The following is a 14989-nucleotide window of genomic DNA, read 5'->3' as shown; positions in this document are numbered from 1 at the left end:
ATTATGATGGTATGCCACAAAGTAAAAGAAGGAACAGGCTGCAAGTCTACACCTCTGGCAGAAAACTCGATCTCATTTCTGCTTTCCTTTTGAGTAATCAAAGCCAGATTATGCTTGGGAGTCTCAATCACAAATTAAACTACAAGCTGGCCCTTGCTCAAGACAGTTTCCTCTAAGGAATTTCTGCCTTCTTCCTACAATGACAGCAGATTCATGACAGATACCACACAAAAACCACAAGAGAAAAATAAAATCAAAAAGAAACAAACAATCTAGAACATAAACTAGATGTGCAGATCTGTTCAAAGAAGTGAGGAGTTCACAACAATACTTTGTGCCCTTATCTTTTTGTGGAAGTAAAATCTCCTCCACTTCCATCTGCAATAGCACTACCAAAGGTGAAGAGCCAATGACCTTCTTTCCAAAACACAACAAAAAGTTTAGTGTGCATAGTAAGGTGTAAATTGAACTAAGATTTAAACTCCCATCTAACTTCCAATAGACTAATTAACAACCTATTGTCACCTATTCGATGCGTAACAAAACTACTATTTGTTACTACTGGATTTACACACAAGGTAAGATTTCTTTTAGTGCTGCTTATATGATGGAAGGTATTTTAACTTTTCCTTGCTATTGAAAAGATTTTAAATACTGCTGTTCAGTTTGAAATTTATTCACTTATCTACAGGTGCTTTTTGAACAGCAATGTTCTGAACACAGCAGTTTTGAGACACTGTCCTGAAATCTAGTTGTGTGACTCCTCTGTGTAATGGTATCCTGTGTACCTGGATACATGTTCAACAACACGGTGCATTCCTCTGACTTCAAGTTAGGAGACTTCTTTTTTTGGAGCAAAATTATTTAAAAGTAGAAAAACAGTCAAACAAAAAGGATACGCAGTTCCTCTGATACGCTTGATTTTGCCAGGGTCTGTAAACTGAACAGGCTGCAAGGTCTTTCTCACTGGGCAAGCAAACAGTATCTCTCCACCTCCTTTGGGAGGCATTCCTCTCCGATTGATCTAGAAACAATAATGGAGGAAAAAAGCAGGTTAGTAAAGAGTACAAAGAATGTACCTACACACCCCAAAACTTACAGCTTTTACTTCACATAGAATAAAATGTTATAAGTAGGGGCATTATGTGAACAGAGCAAGAAAAAGACATCCTAAAGGCAGAAATGGATTTTGCACCAAAACTAAAAGCAAACATTGATTTCTTTTTTCCTCTTCTCTCAAATACAGTAAGGCGTGGCTTCTCAACAGAAAACAAAGCAAAACCAACCAACCAAAAAAACATCTTTACCAAAACAACCTTGGCTTAAGAGTAGCAAATCTGCACCTTGCTGCTGAAGAAAGACTAGAAGTGCTTGAGTTCAGTTGGTTAGAGCACGGTGCCAATAACACCAAGGTCATAGGTTTGATCCCCATAGGGGTCCTTCAGTTAAGACTTGGACTTGATGATCCTTGTGGGTCCCTTTCAACTCAGAATATTCTGTGATTCTGTATAAGGGGGACCAGACCTGTCTAGCCTGATCCTGATCCACCATCCCACGTCAACACCCACAAAGATGGAGTTGGGACACAAGCCTATGAGTGGGCCTGGCTCAGGTGTAAGGGCAGGGCTATGGCGAGCTGGAAACCAGCTGCAGGGCCACGGGAGTAGAGGCTGACAGTCCCAGGACAGTGACATGATGATTTTACATCCAGATTTATTGGGCCTGTGAAGAGTGTAGTCTTTAAGAAAAGCTTCTTTCTTGTATTTTCCAAACTGAAAGCAAAGAAGGCAAAAGATGCCATTATTACTCCCTAGCCCCAAGCATGGGGCATGAAGAGCGAATAGAAATAAAAAGATATTAAATTAACTGAAAAGCAACAGGAAAGTAAAAAGGTTTCTTAGTCTTCTTTGGCGACTAAGAGAAGTCACTACTTTCTCCTTACCCCCATATCCATAGCCTTTGCATCTCTCCTACTACAATTACTGTGTGGCTGGTATGCCATTTAAAACATGTCAAGAACAAGGGGCAATTTAAGATGTGTGTAACCACAACAAGATATCTGTTAGAGACAGAAACCAAGAGCAAACATGTGGCCCTCTGAAGCAGTGCAAAAGTATAATTTCAACACGTGCTAGAAAAGAAAGGAACAAACTGTCTTACCTTGATTTCCAGATTTTCACCATCAATTCCAAACTTCTTCAGTAGAGGTAGAGCTGTTGCTTTAAGGACATCAACCTACACAACACCAAATTTAAAAAGCAGACTCTTTATTGGAAGTTATATTAGTCCATAATTTAAAAATCTCTGCATTATGAGGTGACTAATAAAGACAAGTTTTCTCCATACAAGTTAGTCTATGGGAAGACATGGGAATACAGCATAGAGAGCTTCAGCTACTCTTAGACTGCCACAGTATCTCATTACTAACAAAATTTGCTAGAACAAATTACTGGAAGATGGAATTTGCTATTCTGGCTTCTTCTTGGCCTGATTTTTACTTCCATTACGGTTCAGCTAAAACAGCTTACTTGTTTCGTTGAACACAGTTATTGAAAAAATTGCATTCTTCTGTCATTACTTAAAAATTCCTACAAAAAAATAAATTATTGCAAGAACCTTTGCATTTTTGCAAGCATCGCTGCAAGAGAAGGCCCTTGGTTTGGCAGGAAGAACATCAGTCTTCTGTCAAGAACTTCTTTTCACCTGTTTCTGAGAAACAGAAGCTTCTATATTACTTCTCTTGAAGCACTTCAAAGAATCTGATGTGGGTGATACATCACCAAGGTACTCCTTTTGAGCCAGGTGCTCAGCAGATTCAGGTCTGAACATTGCTCTTCCTAATTGCTGACTTAAGATTACAGTGACTGTCCTCTTCCCTCTTCTGAAACTTCAGTAGCATTGCCAGAAGTGAAAACAAATTATTTATCAGAGCAACAGCACAGGGAGTTACCCGAGACAATCAGTTCAGGAGAGACAGGACCAGGACAGCATGACCAAAGAGTAACTAAATGCAGGTGGAGGAAAGAGGCATAGGTAGACAGCAGCTGAGGAGGCAGATAAAAAGCACCCTCTTTCCCATGCCTTCAGCCGGAATCCACAATTCCTAAGTGTCCTTGTCTCTGCTTTGCAGAGAGCATAAGCCACTGACAAAGCAGTAGCGCATACCTCCACCTACAAATTTGTGAACATCTTGTTAAAGCTACCCAAGGAGCTACGAGTGTATGTTGCAGTTCTCACTCTTTAAATCCTGCTGGACAACATACTTCCTTTCTTGTGGAGAAGCATTTTGGTGTTGTTTTTAACGGTATTATCAATATTTGAATGTCTTCATTAGAAAAAAAAAACCTTTAAGTCAATGGTTCCTTTTTTATATTTATGTAGTTGATGTTTTTTCAGCCAGGCTACCTTAATTTGGCCCTTCAGGATTATTCGTTAAACACAATTTTTGACTTTTAGAGCAAAAGCCTTTACTAATATGCATGTGCACACATAAAGACAAATGTGAATATCAGTGGCAGAAGTTTCAACAAGCTGATCTGGTTCACATTAAAATTACACATTTCTCCCTCTTTCTTATGAAACAAAACATACCAGTGAAAAAAAAAAAGCTTCACTATGTAGGTTAGGAACTGTTTGCTTCCTACATTTCCACTTTTGCAATTCTTTCTCCAGAGAAAGCATGTTATGCCAGCGTTAGAAACCCAGATCAACTTTGAGTCTCGTGTTTGTTTCCAAAAACTTCAAAACTTGTCATAGTTTTCAGTCCTCAGACAAATTCCATGATATTTATCAGGTACCAGACAGACATATAATAAGAAACTAACTGTTCCAAATTTGTGGCCTAAATAGACACGGTAATCAGCAGTATTTGAAGAAGGGGAAAAGGCTGTTCTGCTTAGCAGATGAGTGGGAAGTCAGGCAGGATGTGAAGTATTTCACTGAAAATCACAAGACAGTAGCTAAACTGAGACCCAAACCCATTTTTCTAGCCTTTTGTCAATTCTCAGCCATAAACCAAAGATTCGGCTCGTCTTGAAGGGCAGTTATTTCATTTCCAGAACAGACAACAAAACGCCAAGTTGTACCAAAGCAAATGCATCATACAACTGAGGGTATACCTCAGCACAAATGACACTAACATGCTAAATTCCACAGACATTGTTTATTCACAAACTAGTGTAATGCAAATCTTTTTCCTTTAAAGAAATATACAACAGTTTAAAAAAAAAGAAAAAGAGAAGGAAAAGTAACTTTTAGCATCCCTTAGCTAGTGCACAGCTGAAAAAAACCCCAATAAACCACACACGGACCCTACAGTATATGGCTACCTTGGAGAAGGGCAAGCATCAGTTGAGCTGTGTAGCCATTAGCACTTCACAGAATATCGTTTAGCCCTGCCATACATACAGTGTTATATTTTGTTAAAAAGGGCCCAGACTGGGAGAAGGGGAAGAGAAAAAACAGTTTAGGAAGGAAACAAGAAAAGCCAGGGATGGGGGAAAAAATTCCATAGGAAGAACTTGTTTTCCACAGACAACTGATGAGTTTTGATTAAGATTGAAGATTACTGCTCCTAAGCCAAAACTTCACAAGCTTCACATCAGCACGACAGTAATTTCAACTCAAAGTCCTATGGCATAGCTGTAAAGAACCTTCAACACTTGCAAACACAAACATTAAGAATGATTATACTAAAACAGGTTACTGCAGCACTACGCATTTGTCAGAATATCAATTGGTAGAGAAGGAATGGAAAATAGGAGCTGTCATTTGTGTGCCACCTCCATTCCCTTGAAAAAGGCCATATACAAAGCCACCCCCTGCATACATAATCACTATACAGAGAAACTCGAAACCACCTCAACCCACTCCCACATGGGTGGTCCCACAAGCTATCCATGGTCAGGTCTCACCAGTGACAGCACATTAAAACATAGTGCAAGCGTAGGCTGCCAGTGAACAGTTCAGGCTGGTATCCCAAACGCATGCCTCTTCCTGTCAAATGTGAACAAAGTAGCATTCCTCTCACCCATTTAGGACGTATCACTCAGACAATAATAATACTGTGCAATATTATCACAATATGTGATAATACACACAATAACCTATGCAATATTATTAGTAATAATAGCACCACAGTCCCACTTCGAACAAGTGCACACTACCCTGTATTTCAGTTACTACAGTACTCTTTTGGACTGGTACCAGATGTCAAAGAGCTTTCCATTGCACCCTGTTGGAGGGCTATTTAATGTATATAAACAAATACTAATGTAAACATACACTCTATACTCCAAGAACTCAGCCTGACCCGTGCCTCACTGAACTTAGCTGAAGTTTTTTTCTTCCACAAGTTGTCCTTGGAAACATCCTTCCTCTCACCTTGACCATTTCTACTCTACCCACGGCAGGAGATCTGCCATATTCCCTTTTGTCCTTCTGACATGGAGGTCTCTGGCAAAGAGGAACCTCAAACCACACAGCAATCACATCCCACAAATACTTCTGAGGCTGTGTGAAAAGCTGAGAGCTCAGTGCTGAGAATGGATTTCAGAAAGCCCTGCAGGTCAGCCTACCTGCTCACTGCTCCCATAAGGGAAAGGTCCCACTCCTCTGGCTGCACGCACATTCCTGCTACTTACTTATCCATGAGGATGCCTCCATGAGAAAATGCAGGGGGTACAGCTCTCTGTCATTTTGCCAGTTAGTTGAACTGGCTTAGGGAAGGCTGTGAGAAGTGTCCAGGGTGTTAAGAATACACAGGACTGTGTGGCTCTTAGGAGCAGGAGACATAGAGGGAGCATGGGCTCCTGTTTGCCACCTTCTCTGTTCAAGCATAAATAGGGTGCTATAGGATCATGGGTGTGCATATGTGTGTGTATGTACATACATAATTTCCACAAGCATACATGAATTTGTAGATTTATCTGCACATGACAGATATTCAATACACTCACATAAGGATACACTCTGCAGAATTCACCTAGCTCCAAAATAAAGACACCTTTACAAAACATTATATCCCTTTTACAAATAAAAATCCCCCAAAGCACGCCTTGAGTGCACACCTTGTTTATTGTACCTATGTGGTGGGCAGACCCTGGTTGAATGCCAGGTGGCCACCAAAGCTGCTCTATCACTTCCCCTCCTCAGCCAGACAGGGGCAACAAAATATAATGAAAGGCTCATGAGTTAAGGACAGGGAGTTTAAAAAAAAAAAAAGAGGAGGAAAAGTAACTTTTAGGATCCCTTAGCTAGTGCAAAGCTGAAAAAAAAACCCAACAAAACTGACTTGACTCAAGGAAATGAATTGAATTTATTGCCAATCAAGTCAGAGAAGGGTAATGAAAAATAACCCCAAATTTTAAAAACACCTTAATCCCAATCCTCTTCTTTCTGAACTTAACTTTATTCCTGATTCTTTACCTCCTCCCCTTCAGCAGCACTAAGGGGCAGGGAATAAGGATTGCAGTCAATCCATCATATGTTATCTCTGCTGCCATTATCTCTGCTGCGGGAGGGCTCCTCACACTCTTTCCCTGCACTAGTGTGGGATCCTTCCCATGGGAGACAGTCCACCATGAACTTTTCCAATATGGGTCCTTCCCACTGGCTACAGTTCTTCATGAACCACTCCAGTGTGGGTCTCTCAGGGGGTCACACACCCTGTCAGCAAACCTGCTCCAGTGTGGGCTCCTCTCTCCATGGGGCCACAGATCCTGCCAGGATGCTGCTCCAGCACAGGCTTCCCATGGGGTGACAGCCTCATTCATGCATCCCCCTGCTCCAGCGTGGGGTCTGCACAGGCTGCAGGTCTTCCTCTCACGTACTTCCACTCCTCTTTCCAGCTGCAGGTTACTCCACAGTTCCCCCCACCCTCCGCTCCCCCCTTAAACATGTTTATCCCAGCAGCGCTACCACCAAGGCTGATGGGCTCAGCCTTGGCCAGCAGTGGGTCTGTCTTGGAGCCAGCTGGCACGGGCTTCTGGCAGCTTCTTACAGGAACCACCCCTTTAGCACCCCACCACCAAAACCTGGCCATGCAAACTTACTAATCTGAGATTGAGAGGTTCTTACATCAAGAGCAGCAGGGAAAACACCTGCGCATTTTAAACTCTCACATTATATTGGTTTGCCTTTCCACCTTCTCCATGGAAAGTCAGAAAGCGTATAGATGGATAGACAAATTTAAGCATCCCTTTTTGGATAAGCATAGGTAGTAATTGTTCACTCAGTTTATAAACATCCTCTGTCTACCGAAAAATAAAAGCCCAAATCAATTTAAAACCAAGCTTCCATTTACATAAGCACATAAATCAATTAGGGTAGCACTTAAATTTGTGCTTTTAGTCTCAGCAGCCTGCAGATCCATATGCTATACAAAACAACTTGTAAAGCTCCTTTAAGTAGTTTATTGGCATCAGGTTTAGTGTTTACTTAGGCAAGTTAAACAGACATAAACCATGTTTAAACCAATTTCAGGAATTGGTATTCAGTTATTATCACTGAAAAAGTTACTAAGTGTGAGCCAAGTCACAGTAACCTAAGTTGTGACTTTGTTAGCTGTCACTAACAACTACTGTGCAGTTGCTACTATGACACATGGAATTTAAGATGTAACTCTTTAGCATGAATTTTGTTTACATTTAGTGTCAGAAAGGTCAGCTGATGTATGCCAACAGGCATGCGCCTGAGCTCTGGCAAGGGCAAGCCGCCTTCAAGCACAAACTTAACTGGCTTAAATTCTTGCACTCTTTTCAACTAAAATTGTTTAATCTCAGGCCCACGTGACTGAGGCTTAAAAAGAGATAATTTCCAGAATCAAGACTTGGTTGCTTAGATGACTGTCCAAACTTACTTAAAAGCAATATCAACAGTGGACTGTTCTTCATCTCCAGATTATGCACGAATTTCTCCATTGTGATTAAATAGACACAGTCAACAAAAAAAGACTTTGATTCTTATTACTTACCAGTTATATTAAGGACTTTTAAACAGAATGACTGAAAACTTAGCAAAACATGCTTCCCCTTTTTTTTCATAGTGCTGTGTACAACCCACTTTGATCATCCTTTGACTTATGTGGATGTCTCTCATAGCCACAGGTGAGAAAGCAAGATTCTTAAATGACAAGAAAAGCACAGCTGAAAAGTCATAAATACTAGCACGACTTAGAGGCTCATCTAATTTCTGCAGTTATACTTCACAGTATTTGTATTTATTTAAACTGGCTAAATTTTCAGATTACAACGTTTCCTTAATCTACCAGGAGGAAAATAGTCTCCAATCACCATTCAAAAAGTAAACAGAAGCGCTGTTCCCCAAAAGCAAAGGCTTATGTATGGGATTTTTTGGAAAAAAAAACAAACAAACCATAACCACTAATCATTACTTCAATGTTTTAATCCCATGTCACCCATAGTTCATTTTTGTAACAACACTGTTACAAAACAAAGAACTGCAAATCAGCAGTAACAGAAATCAAAGGAAGCATTTCATAGTTATTTGATCTACCAAACCTGCTAGCATCTTTCTGAAGAATCAGTTATTACATATTTTTGCTACTTTAATTTTGCAATTGCCATGTGACTTCTGTTCCTAACAGAAAGAAGGCTTCACAGCAGATTTGTATAACTATGTCCAGAATCCAACAGAAGAGAAAGATTCCTTCCTTTTCACATTCAAATTTTAAAGACAATTTCCTCTTTATACAGTAAACATATGTGTTGGGTAGGAGAAATAATCCCCCTAAATTCTAAGAGAAGAGGAGAACCAAACCTCTGGCAGGGTCCCACAGTGCATTTAAAAGGAGTTTGCAGGGGAGAAGACAGAAGCACTACAGAATTGAAAGTCAAAAGGTGGATTATAAACTGCAGTTTCGAGTGTGATGTGGAGAGGCAACAGTTTAGCAGATGTTTGTTTGATTCAGAGAGTTTGCTGGTAAATGCAGCAACACAGGATACTTCTGGATGTTTTAGACACTCCTCTCTAATATTTTTTTTTTAGCGGGGAGAAAATTATCCTCCTCTGGTACTTAAACTTTATTACTTACCGAAGGGTCTACTTGATCATTTGTTACTCCCCTCAAGACAATCTTCAATGGATGCTTCATGAAGGGTGCCAAGCACAGCAGACTTTCCAAATAGTAACCAATGCCACGACTGGGGCTGCAGTCATGTTCCAACGAGCCTCCGTACAGAAGACCAGGCTGATAATACAAAGTAGTACCTGGGGAAGATGCCAGGGGAGCAAGCCAAATGAGGGCACTGTAAGAGCATTGGCCATTACTACAATACAAACATACTTTGCAACAATGTATACAGGCAAATTGGAGGCAAAAGAATTTATGCAGTTAGTAAATGGGTCAATGCACACCAGTGTCTGTCTGCCCTGCATGTATTTCTCCTCCTTTTCCCCTCCCCCACAAAACTAAGGATCTCTTAGTAATTTCCAAAATGCTGATACAAGCAATAATTATCCTCCACAGAAGCTAAATCTTCATCAGTTCATCAGGTCATTGATGCCTTGGCATATCTGGTGGTAATTCATCTGCCTCACTGATCAACCACAATTCTTAAAATCCTTTAAAAATAAGAAAACTCCAAACCAGATGAAATTGTTATATAGGGAGCTTCTCACTCTAATCAAACCCTTTTCCAAGCATGAATAAGCAATCACACTTGCTCAGAAGTTTGTCTTTGTAGAGGGTAAACCTTGCCTCCAACAAAAATCCATTCTGGTTCAGAGGAACCTTCCCCCACTAGGAAATACTACATATCCAACAACATACTGATTTTAGTTCTTGGGCAATACAGTTTCTTTAGTTCTCCACTATATGGTGGAACACTGATCTTCTTGCATGCAACCAATTACTACAAAACTTCTCAGCTTGGTTATTTCTGATCTGCTCAGTCAATCATATCTGAACACCTACCTCTGTCAAGACAAAACTCTGATTCCGCTGCAGAAACTGATAAAGCCTGGAAGACCAAAACAGAGGAAGCAGAGAAAACAGGGCTTACCTGTTTGGTTTATTTCAATCCGAGAGCCATTGGTCACTTTGTCAATCAAGCGAATAAAACTTGCTTCAAAATCTAAGGAGTAAAACATAGAGAGAATTTTAAAGTTTCCTGAAGTTCAATACCATACTTTTTACCCTTTCCTGCCTTTCACAGCTGTAAGGATACCATCACTCTTCAAGTTGTGGTATAATTCTAGCACATGAGAAAAGGCAATTAACTGTAAAAACAGAGATGTTAATTTGAGCCTCCATGCTCATAGGCATCTCAAATCAGTTGAGACAGCCTCAGATGTGGCAGTTGGGACTAGTCACACTCCTCTCCCTGGCACACAGCACATGATACAACTGGTAACTTCTGACCACAGTGGCCTTAGAGATCAGTCCAGGATAAAACTTTTGACAATTTACATTTTGCTCAGTGCAAAGCAAAACATACAACTCATAATAAACAGGATCCTGCACATTGAAGCATGACAAGTTAGTAACAGCTTCACATCATTCTGTGTTAAAGTGTTAACTTAAAGGCAGGGGTCATTCGCATGTGAAGTGCTGCTGCTGCACAGCTGTTCTCTTGCTTGTGTGGGCTCCAGCTCAAGAGACATGGGAAAGGACAACTAAATTGAATCCAAAACAAAAACACCTCCCCCTCCAACCAACTAAAACCAAAAATGAAACAAAACAAAACCAAAACAACACAACAAGGACAACAACAAGCAACCAAAAGAAACCACCCCAGGATGAATAGCCTAGTATTCTAGTACTTAGGTATCCCAACATGGTACAGATTCAATATCAAGGAAGACACATGAACATATATAGCATTCAAAACACAAGCAGTTTAAAGGGACAACACCACCTGTATAGTTGCAGGTAGACTGCAGAACTTCCTTAGCAATAACCCTGTGTTACTCCTTAAACAGTAATCAGACTTTTTTTCTATGTATGCTTCTAACATACAATAGCAGAAATTACATTGTCAATATTTCCATAACATTATTGATGTCCCAGTCACACAATACTGGTTCTGCTCTCTGTTTTGACAGTTTCTAAACTTTATGACAGTTTATATGTTTATAAACTTTATGACAGTACTGGGGTTTCTTCCAGTGCAACAGTGCATCCTTGTGAGCTCATTTCAGTCTTGGAGAACATGTGTAGAAGAGTTCTCTTTACAAATGTTCCAGTCATGAAAAGCAAAAAGAACTGCATGTTGAATCACCAGCACAAATCACGGTTTGTTGTTATTATTTTTCTGTTACAGTCATAGTTTACACTTTAACTCATACTTGAAAAAGGCAATTCAAACACCTTTTAAAAAAATATAGCAAACCTACAAACTTCATCACTATATGGTGATAAAAAATATTTTGGGTCATGGTAAATGTTAAGTCAAGTACACAAGAATGCTTTGACAGTTTCTGAGGAGAATTTCTACCTATAATCTGAAGCCTGCTCAGGAGGCAGAGTAGCATCTATCTCTGTTCTGAACTTCACAGCAGGGGTCCTTGCCCCAAAAAATAACACTACAATAATGTTTTTTCCTCAGTCTCGATCCTATCGTCTTCTTACTTTGGTTTACAATGGAATTCACCCTGGGATGCCAAAGGTCTTGTACAGGAATGAAGAAGGAATTCCCTAAGAAAGGTTTCCCTCAGAGGAGTCTGCAGTCTTGGAAGCTTTCAGAAATGAAAAGTAAATGGATTCCACCTCTTTCACCTTTATTGTTTGGACAAACCCTAATAAAAATCAAAGCACAACACAAGACTCATTAACACTGTGGGAACGCGGGCTCCCACAAACCGATGGAGCACAGGACACTTGGGCACGCGGCAGAAACGGCAGTCCGAGGGCCGAGGAATTATTCTGCCACTCCCGACTGCGGAGCCGCCGTCACGGGGACACGAACCAACTCCGGGTCTGCCAACGAGGCTCACGCACAACCCAGCGAACAGGTCAGAACCACGCCTGGCTGCTCCCGCACCGGCGCTCCCCTGCGGAACGGGACGGCGGGGGACGGTGCGGTGCCCTCCCCGTCCCACCAGGACGGCTCGGGCGGGGCATCAGGAACCCCGGCCGGCCGGACCGGCCCTCGAGGGCCCGCGCTGGAGGAAACGCGTGTCCTCGTGGAAAGGCAGGGCTGCCGAGCCGAGCCGGCGGGATGGGGATGGCACAGACCGGCGGGTGGGCGACAGCCTCCCTGCTCCGGCCTCCGACACCGCCCTGTGCCGCTCCCACGTCTCCTCCTCCTCCTCCCAAAGCCCACGTGTGACAGCTCCGACCGAGACGGCGCCGGCAGCTCGCCGCCCGCACCAGGTGTGCACAGCGCCCAGAGGAAAGAGAGACCATCCACGGGAAGACACCGACTCGCAGCTGGGTCCCATTCTCGCCAGCCGGAGGGGGCTCTGCTGCCCCAGCCGCCGCTGCGGGGCTGACCCCGCCGGCAGCAGGTCCCAGGCACAGCCGGCGCCGCAGCTCCGCCGCCCCCCGACCCGACCTCCTCCCCCGCAGCCGCCGCTCACCGCGGAGCCCGGGATCCTCCTCCTTGGCGCGGATCTTGCGGATCTTCAGCGGGCGCCCGCTAAGCGTGGCCAGCACCAGGCGCTGCCGCAGGAAGTTGCATCCCGCGTAGCTGAGGCACTGCGCCTCACCCGCCATCCCGCTGCCCACGTGGTTGGGAACAGGAAGCGCTGAGACAGCGGCGGGGGCAAAGGGCAGGGGGCGGGCGGGCGCTGGGAGGGGTCGCTCCCGGCTCCGAGCTCCGCATCCGCCGGGTTCGCCGAACGGGTGATCGAAAGCGTGGTTGGGACGAGGTTGTCTCGACAGGGCTGGCAGCTGCTGCCTCTACGTGTGCGCTCCCTGCCTGTGTGTTTTGAATTGAAACTCAGAGTTTAAAAGTGTCGGTAGATGCGTCTGGCCGAAGCTGAGTGCCCGCCCGGCCGCTCCTCCGGGTGGCGCGGGTTCTCCTCGCGGGCGGGAGAGCAAGGACGGCCCGGAGCAGAACGTGGTGCCTCTACCAGGGTATTGTCCCAACACCGAAATGAATCGGTTCCTGGGAAGGCGTTCCCTCAGACACTCCTTTTCAGTAATTTATCCCTGCCTTAAGGAAAACCGAGCGGAGGAATGCGTGAGTGTGACTTGCAGTCCTCAGGCCAGCCTGTTTACTAAGTGACAGTGCCAGAGCCCAGCTGTCCTTAATGAGGAGACCAAGAGAAGCGTTCAGCCTCAGCTTTAAGAGAAACGACGATTGCAGTGGTGGTGTGACAGTGTCAATTGCTAGGCTACATTTATGTGTATTGAAACAGAGAGTTAGAGTGGAGTAGTTCCAGTTGGAAGGAACCAACAGCAATCATCTTGCCCAACTGCCTGAGCACTCCAGGGCTGACCAAAAGTTAAAGCATGTTGTTACGGGCATTGTCCAAATGACCCTTACCCACTGACAGGCTTAGAGCTTCAGCCAACCTCTCTAAAAAGCCTGTTCCAAGGTTTGACCACCCTCTCTGTAAAATGATTCCTAATGACAAGTCTGAATGTCCCCTCATACAGCTTTCAACCATTCTCACATGTCATATTCCAGGGAGAAGAGATCAGTACCTCCTTGTCCACTTCCCCTCCTCAGGCAGTTGTAGAGAGACAAGGAGGTCACCCTTCAGCCTCCTTTTCACCAGACCAGACAAGCCTAAAGTCTGTAGCAGCTCATCACAGGATATGGTATCCAGTCCTTCCGCCAGGTTTCTTGCCCTACTCCAGACACATTTGAGGACCTTCACATTGCTCTTAAATGGTGGGGCCCAGACCTGCACACAGCACTCAAGATGAGGCCCTGCCTTAACGCTGAATACAGCGTGACAGTCACCTCTTTTGATGGCTGATGATGCTGTGTTTGATGCACCTAGGATGGGGTTCGTTGTCCTCCTGGCTGCCAGAGTACATTGGTGGCTGCTACAGAGCCTGCTGCCAACCAGCACCCCAAAGCTCCCTCTACAAGGGTGCTCTCCAGCCATCCCTCTCCCAGTTTAGACTTGTGTCTGGCCTTTCTCTATCTCAGGTGCAGAATCCATTTCAACTTGTCACTTTCATGTCATTGGTGATTGCCCAGTGCTCCGCTCTACCCAGACCCCTCTGCAAGAACTCTTGTCCAGTGAGAAAGTCAACTGCACCTCCCAGTTTAGTACAGCAAAGGTCAGACTGTTTTCTTTACAAGTAATAACAATTTTCTTTCTCAATAAAGTGTTTCCCAGACACTAAAACCTTTTTTTTTTTTTAAACCCATGATAGGGATGCTTTACAGAAGCTGCAGAAACTTGACCTCCTTTTGATGGCTGCTTGCTGACTCAGTTTTTCTGATCAGCGTGCATAAGGATCATTTGTTGTGTTAAGAAACCAGTCTCCATCTATGTATCCTAGAAAAACAGAATTACTTGTGTTGGAAGGAACCTTTAAAAATCACCTAGTTCCAACACCCCTGCTATGGGCAGGGACATCTCCCACTAGACCAGGTTGCTCAAAACCCCATCCATCCTGGCCTTAAACACTTCCAGGGATGCAGTGCCCACAGCTTCTCTGGGCAACCTGTTCCAGTGCCTCACCACCCTCATTGCAGAAAAGTTCTTCATTATGTCCATTTTAAATCTACTCTCTTTCCGTTTAAAACTCTTTCCCCTTGTCCTGTCACTACTTTTTGGTAAAAAGTCTCTCTGATAAGCCCCTTTAAATACTGGAAGGCTGCAATGAGCTCTCACCAAGGCCTTCTCTTTTCCAGGCTGAACAAACCCAGCACTCTCAGCCTTTCCTCAAGGAGAAGTTATTCCAGCCCCCTGATGATTTTTGTGCCCCTCCTCTGGACTGGCTGTATCAGGTCCATGTCTTTCCTGTACTGAGGGCACCAGAGCTGCATGCAGGAATCCAGGTGGGGTCTCACAAGTGGGGAGTGGAGGGGGACGATCACACCCCTTGACCAGCTGGCTGCTC

At 43.7% G+C, this 14989-nt stretch overlaps 1 protein-coding gene across 1 annotated transcript in view; it reads right to left on the bottom strand.

The window, feature by feature from the left end:
• Positions 1–12715, bottom strand: part of RCL1 (RNA terminal phosphate cyclase like 1) — a 29949-nt gene extending 17234 nt beyond the window's left edge. Inside the window, exons 1-5 of the mRNA XM_017808200.1 lie at positions 12541–12715; positions 10023–10094; positions 9053–9228; positions 2161–2235; positions 900–1024 (exon numbers count right to left, since the gene is read on the bottom strand). Coding sequence (XP_017663689.1) covers positions 900–1024; positions 2161–2235; positions 9053–9228; positions 10023–10094; positions 12541–12676 — 584 coding nt within the window. The 5' untranslated portion in view covers positions 12677–12715. The remainder of the gene's footprint in view (positions 1–899; positions 1025–2160; positions 2236–9052; positions 9229–10022; positions 10095–12540) is intronic.
• Positions 12716–14989: the final 2274 nt, after the last annotated feature.

The sequence above is a fragment of the Lepidothrix coronata genome, unplaced genomic scaffold (genome assembly GCF_001604755.1).
Source record: "Lepidothrix coronata isolate B3197 unplaced genomic scaffold, Lepidothrix_coronata-1.0 Scaffold22, whole genome shotgun sequence".
In the NCBI taxonomy this organism is placed as follows: Eukaryota; Metazoa; Chordata; class Aves; order Passeriformes; family Pipridae; genus Lepidothrix; species Lepidothrix coronata.
Note: the sequence above shows the minus strand (reverse complement) of the source record. Positions and strands in the feature narration are given on the sequence as shown.